General features: G+C 39.7%; 1 protein-coding gene across 3 annotated transcripts in view; it reads left to right on the forward strand.

Annotated features, from left to right (window-relative positions):
* The window catches only part of magi1b (membrane associated guanylate kinase, WW and PDZ domain containing 1b), a 156,645-nt gene that overhangs the window by 108,845 nt on the left and 34,440 nt on the right, over positions 1–13,360 (forward strand). For all 3 annotated transcript variants that reach the window (XM_014009859.1, XM_014009860.1, XM_014009861.1), the window contains exons 10-12: positions 408–524; positions 3,488–3,673; positions 3,832–4,494. In XM_014009859.1, the coding sequence (XP_013865313.1) occupies positions 408–524; positions 3,488–3,673; positions 3,832–4,494 (966 nt within the window). The remainder of the gene's footprint in view (positions 1–407; positions 525–3,487; positions 3,674–3,831; positions 4,495–13,360) is intronic.

Here is a 13,360-nt window from a genome sequence, read left to right on the forward strand (position 1 = left end):
TATATATATTAGGAATATGAGTATAATACCTCATGAAAGTATTTTTATTAATGCACAGGCACAATTAAGAACACACTTGTATAAATCAGGGTCAACTTTTTTATGCACTCAACGCAAATTAAACCAAATTATGATCAGTGTTTCAACATTTTTCTTTGCAATATTCATAATCAAGGCTGATATTTTAAGATAATAGATTGCGGCCAATATAAAATAATTGCTTTCTCTGTTTATTATTGCTTTAGTGAATGCCATTTTTAAGGTTCTACTGTTAACTTGTTGCTCAGTATTTCTTCAAAGAGCTTCACAGGAACCAAACACGCAGGAGTCCTGAGTTGTTTCTTGTAAAGGTCGGAGTGCTCATGTTTAGACTCCATCTAGAGAACCTGTGCTTCTTGCTGTTGCAGAGTGGATCGAGGACTCTGCATTGGCAGGGGCTCCATTGGCCAGCTATGCTGCCAACCACGAGACCTACAGGGACCCCCAAACAGGTCCCACTGTGCCCAGTGCGATGGGACAAAAACGTAAGTTATGTTGAATTAAACTTTGAAACCTCATTAATTTTTTTATTCTATTTCCAGTCTGTGTTACTCCGAGGACTTTTGTGCTGAATAAGATTCTGTTCTTACAAGAGTGTTTTTGTGCTTGTGCCTGAGGCCATGATTTAGTTTTCATCATGAAAATCCAGTATGAACTGACACTATAAAGCAGTTTCATATATTCTTAATAAAGTTATCACATATTTAATGTACAATGGCTCCCATTTTTTAATATTTTTTGGAAGACATTCCAAATAAGAATGTGATTAGTACAGTTTTGTTATGTTCCATTTTGAAATCCAATAATGGCCTGATTTCACCCATCATTTAGCCATGCACCTACGGCTGCTGTGGGTTTCCCTCTCCTCTTTGCCAGCTCCTTTCATCCCAGCCTCCCACTAGCAGCTTGTCTAATTAGCCCAGCCTTGGAGGAGAATTGACTGCTTCATTCTAGCTCTCCCTTTTACGCTYCCTTGCCACTCGATCGGACACCTTTTCCTTTGTCGATCTTTGTTTTATAGCTCGCTGTCTCGTTGGCTTTTGTCCATTCTCTGTCTTCCAATGTCTGTTTTGATGTCCCAGTCCCTTGTTCTGTCCCTCCTCATCCATCCCATGCATGACTCCTTCCAAATGAATGTCCTTCTTCTTGATGTCCCAGCAAAGAAAGACATCATAAGAAATCTCGATTCCTTGTTCTTGCACGAACTGTAAAGAAAAAGGCAATAACAGCTCCCAGTCTAATCACATCTTGCCTGTCTGAGAAACACTATCAGTGGCGCTGCACGCAGCCTTTCTCCCGCCACAAACACAAGGACACAAACTCACTCCAAGGGTAGTACATTTGTCATCGTGTGCATAAACCATGGCACTGCCTGAACGTAATGTGGTGCTGCTGATTACTAAACACACATTCYTTTAATGTACAGCCTTTTCATGATACACTTCTTTTGTTTTCGTTTCACTGTCAAGATTTATTTGTCTGAAGCACATCAATAAAAACACTGGGATCACATGCTTCTTAAATATAGTCATTTATAAGCAATTAAATTTAGTTTCTATGCATCTTTATTCACATTTTGCACTTTATTTCTCAATTCTTTGCAGCGTAGATGCTGAATTGCAACTTAAAATAGTAATTAAGTTTCCACCTCAAATATTTCCTCATTTCATGTTTAATTACTTGTAAGAAAGCAAAAAGAACAAAAAGGGAACTGAGTTAGGATTAAAGCATTCTGTTTTATAAATCACTTGCAATTTTTTTTATAAATTTCTTCAAATAAGATTGCAAATGGTAGGTTGTCTAAAACGGTGGCCTTTTAATTAGCACGAATTTTGTGTTTTAGCAGCTGGTTTGGATGTTATTAGTCCATTAAATGGACGTTATTAGTGGTTATCAGTCCCATAGAATGGCTTCAGACTGTCCAGACAATGCCCCCTAGTGGTGCCATATACGTTGGAATGCAACAATCTGCTACCACCGGAGTCCGGTCTACTTTATCGTTGTAGCCCATATAATTTTCTCTAAAATTCACCTTAGTGACTTTATGCCTCATATTAACCAGATTGCATAAAAAACCTTAGTGGTTTTATGCCTCATACTAACCAGATGACAGTCTGAAGCCATTCTATGGGATGGAGAACCCATAGGCGGCACAGTCTGAAGCCAGTCTATGGGACTGATAACGGCAAATAATGTTCATTTAATGGATGATAACATCCGAAGCGATTGAAGTGGTTTTAGCAGCTTAAGAGGTTCTGGTGTGCCAGGACTCCTTTCTCAAGATTTTCTTTTGTTAGAGCAGTCAATATTTCATGATTTATAATCATTTTATACTGTTTTTACCTATTGCCTTAAAATTATATATTTAATAAGTAGTTGCCAATTATTGGCACTTCATGGATGCAGCTTGCAGCTTAGTCCGTGGATTAGATTGATTTCATTTTACACACATGATAAGGAGGCTCACTGTTATCCACATCTCTGAGATGCTTCATTGAAAAGAAGTGTAGACTGATAGCATGAGAATTTCCATCTCAACTGATTGACAATTCGATATTAATAAAGCCACATGTTTAGTTGTAGTGTTCCAGTCAATATGCACATTCACTCATGAAAATTACATTTTCATGTCTAGTTGGAATCAAAAAGCAAAAACCTTTCCTGAAAGCTGAAATGCCGAATATAGGTGTGACAGACYAGGAAACAAGCTCTTATTTGTCATAACCATTTAACATAGTTCGYCTTTTTATTTATTTAGTTAGTTTGTTTGCAGCTTCTGTAGCTGTTCACAATCCTTCTATTTTTTGGATCCTACTTTAGAGTGGACATTTTCTTGGCTCAACAGGGGYTCTTGAGTGACGTAAGAGATAAAAATCAGTTCATAAAAGTGTTGACTGGCCGTRCAAAAAAGCAAAACAAAACAAAAACTCATTAAGCTGGATTCACAATGCTAAAATAGAATCTACATACCTTTTTATTGTTGTCTGTCATGGCATGCCCTTTTTTCTTCTCTTTGAATATGTGCATCACTAAATAGACTGATCGGAGTCTTGGCTCCTGTAAACCCTTTGCATGTTTTGGAATGCTCTTTCAAACTCTGCTTTAAAATTTGAAGCAAAGATCCACAACTCACAGCTCCAACTAAAAGGTCCTTTTTTGTTAGTGACGAGGAATGCCATGTTAGTAATTGAAGTGGTCGTGTTGATAATCAATCACAGGGTTCTCTTAATGATGTGTATCACATAGACCCTTATAACTCCTCCAAAGAGGGACCAACAGCCCTTATAATCCCCTGAGAGTTCTCATAACTGTTTGATCTGAGAGCAACTTACGTCTCGAGACTAGCTGCTCAATAAGTACCCATCCACACTGACCCCATTCCCCTTAAGAAAGTGTGTTTTTGTAACAAATCCCCATGAAGTTTAAATTTCTGTGTCTGTGTGTTCAGGAGGGAAGCCTTTTTTCACAAGGAACCGATCAGAACTRAACGGGACCTTCATTAATACCAAACTCAAGAAGAGCCGTAGAGGGTTTGGTTTTACAGTTGTTGGAGGGGATGAACCAGATGAGTTCCTGCAGATAAAGAGCTTAGTTCTTGATGGACCTGCTGCCCTTGATGGCAAAATGGAGACAGGTCTGTGGAACTGAATTTCTTTTCACATTTGAGGAAGAAATTCTGGTTCAGTTCAAAGGCTGTTTTGTAAAATAACTGTAGTAACTTTTATTTTTAATTTAAGGGAGGGTTTTACTTTTCTAAAATAAAGTAATTGTTGCTTTTTCTCCGCCTTTAAGGTGACGTGATTGTGAGTGTCAATGACACCTGCGTACTAGGCTACACACATGCCCAAGTTGTAAAGATCTTTCAGTCAATCCCAATCGGTTCCATGGTCAACTTGGAACTGTGCCGAGGCTACCCACTGCCTTTTGACCCCGATGACCCGAACACCAGCCTGGTTACCTCAGTGGCTATTCTTGACAACAAAGAGCCCATCATCGTCAATGGCCAGGAAGTCTCTAACAGCTATGACTCGCCATCTAGCCAAGGCAGTCAGAGCACCAACAACGGTCCAACCAACGGCGGAGGGCCACCTCTCAACGGCCTCCCGCAGCCTCTCAGCCCGTCCGTGGAGACGGCCTCCGACACCTCCTCCCAGCTCGGCTACTCCAGTGACGTCGTAACCTTAGCTTCGGCCATTGCGACACAGCCTGAACTCATTACCGTACACATGGAGAAAGGAGACAAGGGCTTTGGCTTTACCATTGCGGACAGTCCCGGTGGCGGAGGGCAGAGAGTGAAGCAGATTGTGGACTACCCACGCTGCCGCGGCCTCAGGGAGGGGGACATCATCGTCGAGGTGAACAAAAGAAACGTGCAGAGCATGTCTCACAACCAGGTGGTGGACCTGCTCAGCAAGTGTCCAAAAGGCAGTGAGGTCACCATGCTGGTGCAGAGAGGTGAGCGAAAGCCGAAATCTACACTTCTTTTGTGTCAGTAAATCTGTCATTTGTTTTGTAACTCATAAGCACAGATGGGGATGGGGATGGTGGGGTTGGGGGGTGAGGGTGGGATGAATCCAAGTCCCGTGGCAGTATTTGATTTATGTTCCCATGTGTTGAAGCACTGCTAAACAAAACAAACCTTTACCATGAGTCTGATTGATTCCATTGATAAAAAAATAATAGGCTTCCACCTTACGTGCTGGTTTCGCTCACAGAGCTCTTTTATTGACGCGCACATTTATTTATTCATGCAAATGGAAAGTGGAAGAAAAACAGATTGGATTGCAAACGAGGCAAAATAGAATGATGATTACGGTAAGAAAGGAAATAAGGAGTCAGAGGAAGTAGAAATGCCTGTTCAGGACACGGCTGGGAGTGAAGTAGGAAGAAAGGAATATTGGGCGTTTACATTAAACTGCACTGACAAGTAAAGCATAGCTGTCTTGAAAAAAAAGCTGGTAGAACTAAAGATGGGAGTTTAGAGTGATAAATGGAATAAAATTGACCTAAAACACCAAAGKGTTTGAATACTCACTCAATAGTTTTTAGTCTTTCTCACACTAGCTTCATGTCTGCCCTGACACTACGTTCCTGTCTTAGTTTCTTGGTTGACAACCTGTGTTTTTTACTTTGGGCTTTTAGACTACCCCCATGTTAAAGACGGTGGYTTTAAAGGTGCACCCATGTGTTCTCGTAGTCTTTTCATTCACTYACCTGTCCTAGCTTTAAAATGAAGTCTGTAACATTTTGTATTTAATAAAAACTGCTAGCCTACRTCCAGTGGCAGCTGGTAATTGATTCCAGTGAAGCAGCACCGCATAGCTTTTGTCCCAGCTTCTGWTTGACAATTATTGTTGCACCAAGGCACTGAGTGGGAACAGATCATCTATGAATCAAGATTAAAAGGGAAATGATGAAATTTCGCTATTTTTCAGTCCAGTCCCTCTTAGACCTGCTGACCTCTTACCATTAATTAGGCTGTTTTCTTCATCTGGCTGTCCCACTCTTGTTTTGGGGCTTATTAATTAAAGTAACAAAAACTTTGTGCATTTGTCTTCACACATGTAGTTCCTTTGAAGTATTCAAAACTGTCAAGAACTTGTCAAATGAAAAGCAGCAGAGTCTTACATGTTTTTGCCTTATTTCCTTGTTTGTTTGTTTTTTCTCTTGTGTTATGTGATCCTACGTGTTAGCCTGCATCACATTCACAGCAGCGTGCAAACAGTGTCATCTCACTCTTTCATTAGACTTTCTTTATTTTTAATAAAGCACAGTAGGTAKGAAGTGAAATGGACTCATCAAGTTTAAAAGTTTTTGTTTCTGTGAAACAGCAGGCAGTTTAGCTTTGCCTCTGTTGATTTGTATCTGTGGATACATACGGAAATAAGGTTTTAGCTGAAAAARTGTCAARATGTTGGAGAACAAATGGCCTAATRAATCTGGAGGAGTATTTTGAGAAGCTTTTTTTATATGAATGTGCAATTCTTTAAATGTATTTAAAATTAGTGAGAAATAGGAAACGTGCTCAAGCCGACATACTGTAATAAACAAAAGTTTTTTTGCTTGTCTTGAAATTCTCCCAGAGGAACTGGAAGAGGCAGTTGTGTAAAGAGATGTTTGAGCCTCTTTGGTGAAGCTGCTGCCCATGTGACTCAACGATGGATGGATGGATGGATGGATGGATGGATGGATGGATGGATGGATGGATGGATGGATGGATGGATGGATGGATGGATGGATGGATGGATGGATGGATGGGTTGAATCAAGTAAAATCCATTTCAAAAGTGATTGGAAAAACATATCAGAGTAAAACCGGTTTAGTTGAGTAAAAACATAAATTCTCGGAGCTCAAAAATATTGAGTTGTTTTCAGTGTCCAACAGAAAAGGTTGGATGTTTTGTATCACAGCTTTCAGCGGCTGCTCTTTAAAGGTTTGTTTGTATTCAGCGAAGATTCAGGAGTCACTGATGTGGTTGCGTAATGGCAGGAAGCTGCTGGTGCTGCTGTTTGAAGGACAGCTGCAGAAGCACGAAAATGGATTTTATAACAGATATTTTTTCAGATCGTTTGGAAACAACTCATTAAATTCTTTGCATTATGTAGTTCTTACATCCAACGGACATCACTGGTCTTCGCTACCTGCTCATCATACATCCCACAGTAGATCTGTGGCATATGATGGAAATAAAACTTAGCAGCAATTGTTTAGTGATAAATGTTTTAATACGTGTGAACTTTAACAAATCAGATTGACTGATAAGGCAGTCAGTGAATATTGACTGTGGTCTGTCACACTTAAAACCCACCTGTAGCCTCAGAAACAGGAGGCTGATTGGTTTTTGGACCACATGCACATCTTGAAACTCGTCGTAATTGACTTTGTTTTAAACTAAATTAATAGAAGCTGCAACTGTAATTCAATTCAAAACGGTTAGTAATCATTTATTTCCGTTTCGTGTTTATTTATCCTAAGTAGTAGCGAAAGAAAAAGACAAAGTTTGATGTTTATTACGTTAGAAGCACTGTAAGGATTGGACATAGACTTGTTTTATCATTTTAATAATACAAACTGTCATATTCCTCTGAATAAGCAGATTATATGTCAAATAAAGGCTGGGCCTTTCTACATTGTGACATTGTGACAGTGTTTCAGACATTTGCCAAGAGAAAAGTGATCTCTAACTATGACCAGGACAGTTARTCATTAGTTACAGACGAGAACCTGATGAGTTCAGCTACTGTCAAATTAAAAGGGCTTTGTGTCCTAAAGAGCTTTAACGACTTAAACTTATCAGTGTAATTAATCATTTTTTCATGAGTAATTTCTCAGTCTATTAGTTAATTGATTGTTTGAGCAGTAATTTAATCAGCAATGCAGCATWTTCTGTTTAAACAAACAAACAAGTGCAGCTATCTCTCTCTCTCCATGATTACTAATTATACATCATCTGTGTACATTTCTTTCTTTTCACTGAGTTCTCACACTTCCTGAGAGTCTTCATGTGAAATTCTAATTGATTTTCAGGTCATATTTCTCTACAACACACGTTATTCAGATGATACCGTGTTAGTTACAGGAGCACACATGCAGCGACTCATGAGAACATTAGCTGGGGCTTTTGTCACGGGGCCTTTAATTACTCTCCTGCTCATACTCTCAGCCTCAGTCTCAGTCTGGTCCGCTCCTCCACCACCAGCAGCAGCAAAGCACGCCGGTCTCTAATTGGGGTCCTGATGTCAGCTTTGCTTATAAACACCCACACATCTTGTTTTCTCTGGTATTCTCTTTCACTTGCACTCTCCGTCCATCAATCAAGAACATTATATTCTCTGAGCAAACACTGCCGGTGCGTGTGTGCACATGTGTCCAAATCCACAGAGTCAGTCCCAGACATGAACAGTCATGCATTCAATTATAGATTAGAGGCAGAGTGACCCCCGTTCAGTCCTAATTGGTGGGAAATCCGGCACATTCACATCCCTCCTTTTTTTTTTGGTTTCTATTCCCCGACTGCCAGAATGTATTCACACCTGCTCGCCCACATGAAAATGGAAGCCAATCCCTGAGGACTGGCACATGAAGAAACACACTCGTTAAGGAAGGCGGCTTTGTGCTACTGCAAGCCTCGCTCGCCTGCTCTTTTTCTCACAGTGTGTCAGTATATGCACAATTCAACCTGTGGGAATAAAAAAAATGTGAATGAGTGCTTTCATTGGACGCCAACAACTATGTCCTTGGATTAAATTTTCTCATTTTTATTTATTTATTTTTGGTTAATAATATTGATTTTAAATATTGGCATGAGTACTTTTCAAACATAAAATATGTAAAATAATTAGACTTAAACTTTTGGAGTGACACCATTTTCTTGGGGAGGTTTTTTTTTACTAATAGTCTTAAACTTCAGTCAGACGTACTTATGAAATATGGAGTCTTGTACATTTTGCTGTTCATGCAAAATTGGACAGTAAATCGAGTCAGATGGGTTATAATGTGCAAGTCATTAAAATAATTTATCCCACAACATAATACCATGTCCTTATGTCATTTATATGACACGCTCAGTATTTGTGTAAAGAAATTTGGCAGGAGTTGGAATTAGCTGGAAATCTCTTACACTCTGAAGTTGCAAAGTTCTGCTTTTTTTTTCAACCAAAGTTTTCTGTAAGTCTTTTGGATCAAATGATGAAAAACTGCTTGGAGCTCCAGCTGAAGTAAAACCAGGGAGGAAGGGAGATTTGGATAGTCCTGTTTTTTATTTAATGACCCAGTCTGTTTGATTCTTTTGAACAGCAGATCTGAAGCCAAATTAACTCACAGCAAGTGATACGAACCACTACAGGAACTGAAAAATATTGTTACTTAATAGTAGATGAAGTAAATTCAACACCAAGTGGATGTTGAGTTTTTAAAGTTGATTTGTTGGAAGCAAAGTGAGGTGGAAAGCATACAAATGTAAGTGACTTTGACAGGAACTAAACTGTTATGCCCAGATTGTTGGGCAACTGCAACTCAGTTTTTATGGGATGGTCATGCTGGCTCCCTTATAAAAGTTAAAACACAAAGTGCTGCAATTTGTTGCCTTGAAGATGGCATAGCTGTAAACTATATAGCTGTACCACTGAAAGGATTTAAAACAAGAGCATTTGAACATCAGGAATGGACCAAAAATCAATTGAAGGTTGTGGCCTTGTCCAATAAATTATGTTTTGCACTGTGTAGATCAATGTTTCCCGAAGTTGGGGTTGGGACCCTAAGTGGGGTCCCGAAACATCAAGGTGGGGTCCTGAAAAGATTTTCTGAATTAATTACATTTTTTGCCTTAGTTGTTACACAGGAGTGAGGTTAGTATCCTAAGTGGGGTCCCGAAACATCAAGGTGGGGTCCTGAAAAGATTTTCTGAATTAATTACATTTTTTGCCTTAGTTGTTACACAAGAGTGAGGTTAGTATATTTAAAATGGATAAATGTAGTATAAAAATATTGTTACTATGCCCATGTTTTGTTGACTTGGTACAAATGTTTATCATCCAAAAATAGCTGGGGGCACAGGTCTCTGCTACTCTTATTTTGTGGGTCAAAAGCTGAAAAATTTGGGAGCCACTGCACTTTGGTTCCCAAAGTTAGGCTTGGGACCCAATTATGTTCATGAAGCACCTTGGAAAATCTCCAGAAATCAATTTAAAGGGTAATAAAATAATTGCTGATGTAATAGTTTCTCTATAATTATTACAAAAACACAAAACAAGTAAAAATAAGTATTTATATTTGTGTACAAGCTGTTTAGATTGTCAAAGAGCCTGTGCTTTTAGGGTTATTAATGGAGTTCGTGTACTCAGACCAGTAATATTTGGGGTCAAGTTTTTGCCATGRATATTTTGTGGGTCAGAAGACAAAATGTTTGGGAAACACTGCTGTAGATGATTGGGTTTGGGTCTTATCTTTAGAAGCAATGCCACCAGATACTCAAGTTAGCAGGGATGCCTGATACTTTGGGTGGTTTTCTACTGAGAAACTTCAGGTCCTCCCATTTATGTGGATGTTTCTTTAACTCGTACCATATACTGTATCTAAACATTGTTGCTCTCAAACTGAACTTAGTGTATTAAAAAGTGTTTTCTAAAGGCAGTGGCTTATTTTAGAAGAAAAATGCTTCCAAGAAGCATTACACAACTTTTGCAGGAAGTACATAAAATGTAGTTTGAAGAGTACATACAGCATCCAAATGCATTTTTCTCAATCCAACAGAGCAGCTGTGTGAAGTGTTGGGGAAAAACAAGTGCGATACATGGGGGGTTCATCTGGCAACATACAGCACTTAAAGGAATAGCTCAGATCTTTTGAAGGATTCTAAATAAAAGTTGAGAAATGTGCATCTTACTAGTTGTAAGAGCATTGGAGGTTAATTTTGATAAAATTTCCAAGCTAACAGGTAGTCGTCATAGGTCTAGAATCAAAGTAGATTGGCATCTTTAAACAAGTACAGTCTCAAAAATTTCATGGATTTTATGTTAGCACTATTTTATAAACATTTATACCACCATCAATTTTTCATGACTTGCATATTTTGGCACAGACATACAGTCATAAATGCCTCAGGCTGCATCTGAAGTGCTACAGGTAGCTGCTGCCACTGTTCCTGATTGTATACCATAACATCCACTGTTAACTACAATGTAGTATGAAGTCATTAGCTCACCAGTCTGATCAGAAGTAAACTCTTTTTATAAGAACTCATTCACTTTATGCACCCATGCACCCCAAACTTATTTCAAAGATTTTGAGCTAYCTTTTTAGGGATCTGGTATAACTGGCTGACACCAGATCGTCACAGCTGTATTGGAATTAATACCTCGATATCTCAGGGATTGCATGACAAGTTAGACTCACCCAGTATTAGACAGGTTGGCCTAATGTTCCCATTTGTGTAAATGTTACTACAGTACCTTCTAACATTTCAGTCTCAAAATGTTACCAAAAAGCTTTYGGGTGGTAATTTATACACCAACATGTCTGATGCCTCAGATTTAATAGAAAGTTGTGCCTGCAGTGTTAAGTTGTGAGATTTCCTGGCAGCGTTTCCTGCACGCACCAGACAGTGGTTCGAGACGCCTCCTCTTACCAATATGTACTTTTCGTAACCACGCAGGAATGATTTATTACTCCAGTTGGGTCTGTATTTTATGATACATCGTTCTTTCATCTGTCTAATTACACTGCTCTAATGGGTTCATTTTCCCCCGCCTGTCTTTTCATGCCCCCATTGACGCTCCGTACATGCACATAATTCATTTTGGCCCTGATGTTTTGCCATTGCTGAGGTGCTGATCTACTTTTTCCCCCCACCTCATTCCTTTTTAAGGAGGTGCAAATGTTACCGAGTCCACAGGGACATGATGCTCCTGCTGCTCATGTGTTGTCAGTGATAACTTGTTTAGAGAATTTCTAATACACAGCAGATACATTAAGTCTTTCAGTCACAGCATGAATATAGGGTTTTATTTTCATTGATTTGATCTATTTTGCTCAAATTGCATCGGGTAAATCCAGCGTAGCGTGCACTCGATGGCAGCAAACTCTTGGAAGCGACGTGCAGGAAACAGGAGGCCTGCAGTGAACGAAACAGGAAGAAGGGTGGATGGAGACATGCCAGAGTATTGCAGTGACGATGAAGGAGCAGCAGCGAAAAAACTCTGATCTGCTCCTGGTCCCCCCCCGCCCCCCCACCCCTTCCCCACTTCAAAACTCATCAATCAACTGTGGCACATTAGACCTGCTGGGTGAAAGGGCCTCACACTCCTCTTTTTCACACATTGAGAAATGATGGATCTTTTCTGTCCGGCCACAGTGCCAGTAGATGAAAAAAAAAAATCACAGGTTACAGGGCTGGAACAGACAAGGTGTGAAACTGTGTCACAAATTTTAACATATCACATGAAGGTCTTAATCTCTCAGTTGCTTTGTTTATGTCCTTGGAATAAGTGAGAAGGCAGACCTACAAAGGCAGGGTCAAGATCAGGTTACCTTTCTGTGATGAATTGAAACCATTTACAGAGGTAGGGTCAAAACAGTGTTTCCCCATTTAGTATTTTTGCATTTTGCTTTATGTGAATGTGCATTGTAATGCTGTTGAGTTTTCTTTTTCTTGYTCATTCATGTAACGTAAGGAGGCGAAAGCCCAAAGTGTTTCATTGTCATAGTAGACAGCTCTTATTGATATTATGGTGGACAAGTGCACCTAGCAGTGTCTAAGTGCCCCCTCTGTCACATACCRTTAAATAGATCACCGTCCTTTGAGAACACACACTGATAGACACAAACACAATTACGGGAACTTACACAATCCACATAAACAAACTTGCAGTTACCGAGATGCACATTTATGAGGCCCGTGTGATCGAACAGTCTTGTACACATCCATTAGAAAGAGATAAACGCTGATGATGGGTCCCTGCACAGACCAAAGCAAGAAATCAATTCACTGCGCGGGCAGGAAGCGATGTACTTTTTTTCTTTTTTTGCCCTCTTCGCATAAAAAATTCTGCTGACGAAACGTTCCGGTGGCATCGTAATAAACAGCAATGCGGTCTGGAAAATCAACGGCCAACAGGCAGCCAACCAGGCGCCCGTGATTCACCAGTGGTCACTTTTTTTTTTCTTGCCGGGGGCTTGAGTCAGAGAAGCACTGCTTGTTGCACGGGGTTAAGGTGAGCCACTTTGTCCCTTAATGCCCACATTTCTTCCATGTCTTCAGCCCTCTGTAGCCATGGAGCAAGTAGTAAATCTCCACCGCTGCATTGCCTTTTGTTTCCATGACAATGCTCTGCCTACAGTCTGCACTGGGGTACCCTCTGGGTGCAAGTGTGGATTTGTAGGAAGTGGGGGATTTCAYCCCTGCTTTTGTTAAAAAAATCATAAAGCTAAACCATGTTTTGGGAAAACACCGTTTGCCTTTCATGCAAAATGATCTGCTCAGCTCATTGATCTATATTACTGGATTGGACATCGCCTATAGCCGCTATAGCTAGCGACGCGCCATCATAGGAGCCATTGCATCATGTCAACAAAACGGTAGATTTTCAATGCGGGATGTGCGTCAGTCTGTCACAAAAATATTCATAGCACCCTCATTCCTTATCCGATTTCTATAAAATATGTCTTAAAGCTGAGAAAATAGCCTATGTTGTGATATGTAAAAAATCTGTATTTGCTCAGGAGATAAATCTATAATTAGTCTGGGAACTTTTCATTATAGGTTTTTGCTAACGTAATTACAGTAGAAACCCTTTTCCCTCACATAAAACTAAGTCATATATAT

Source organism: Austrofundulus limnaeus, unplaced genomic scaffold (assembly GCF_001266775.1).
Source record: "Austrofundulus limnaeus strain Quisiro unplaced genomic scaffold, Austrofundulus_limnaeus-1.0 Scaffold62, whole genome shotgun sequence".
In the NCBI taxonomy this organism is placed as follows: Eukaryota; Metazoa; Chordata; class Actinopteri; order Cyprinodontiformes; family Rivulidae; genus Austrofundulus; species Austrofundulus limnaeus.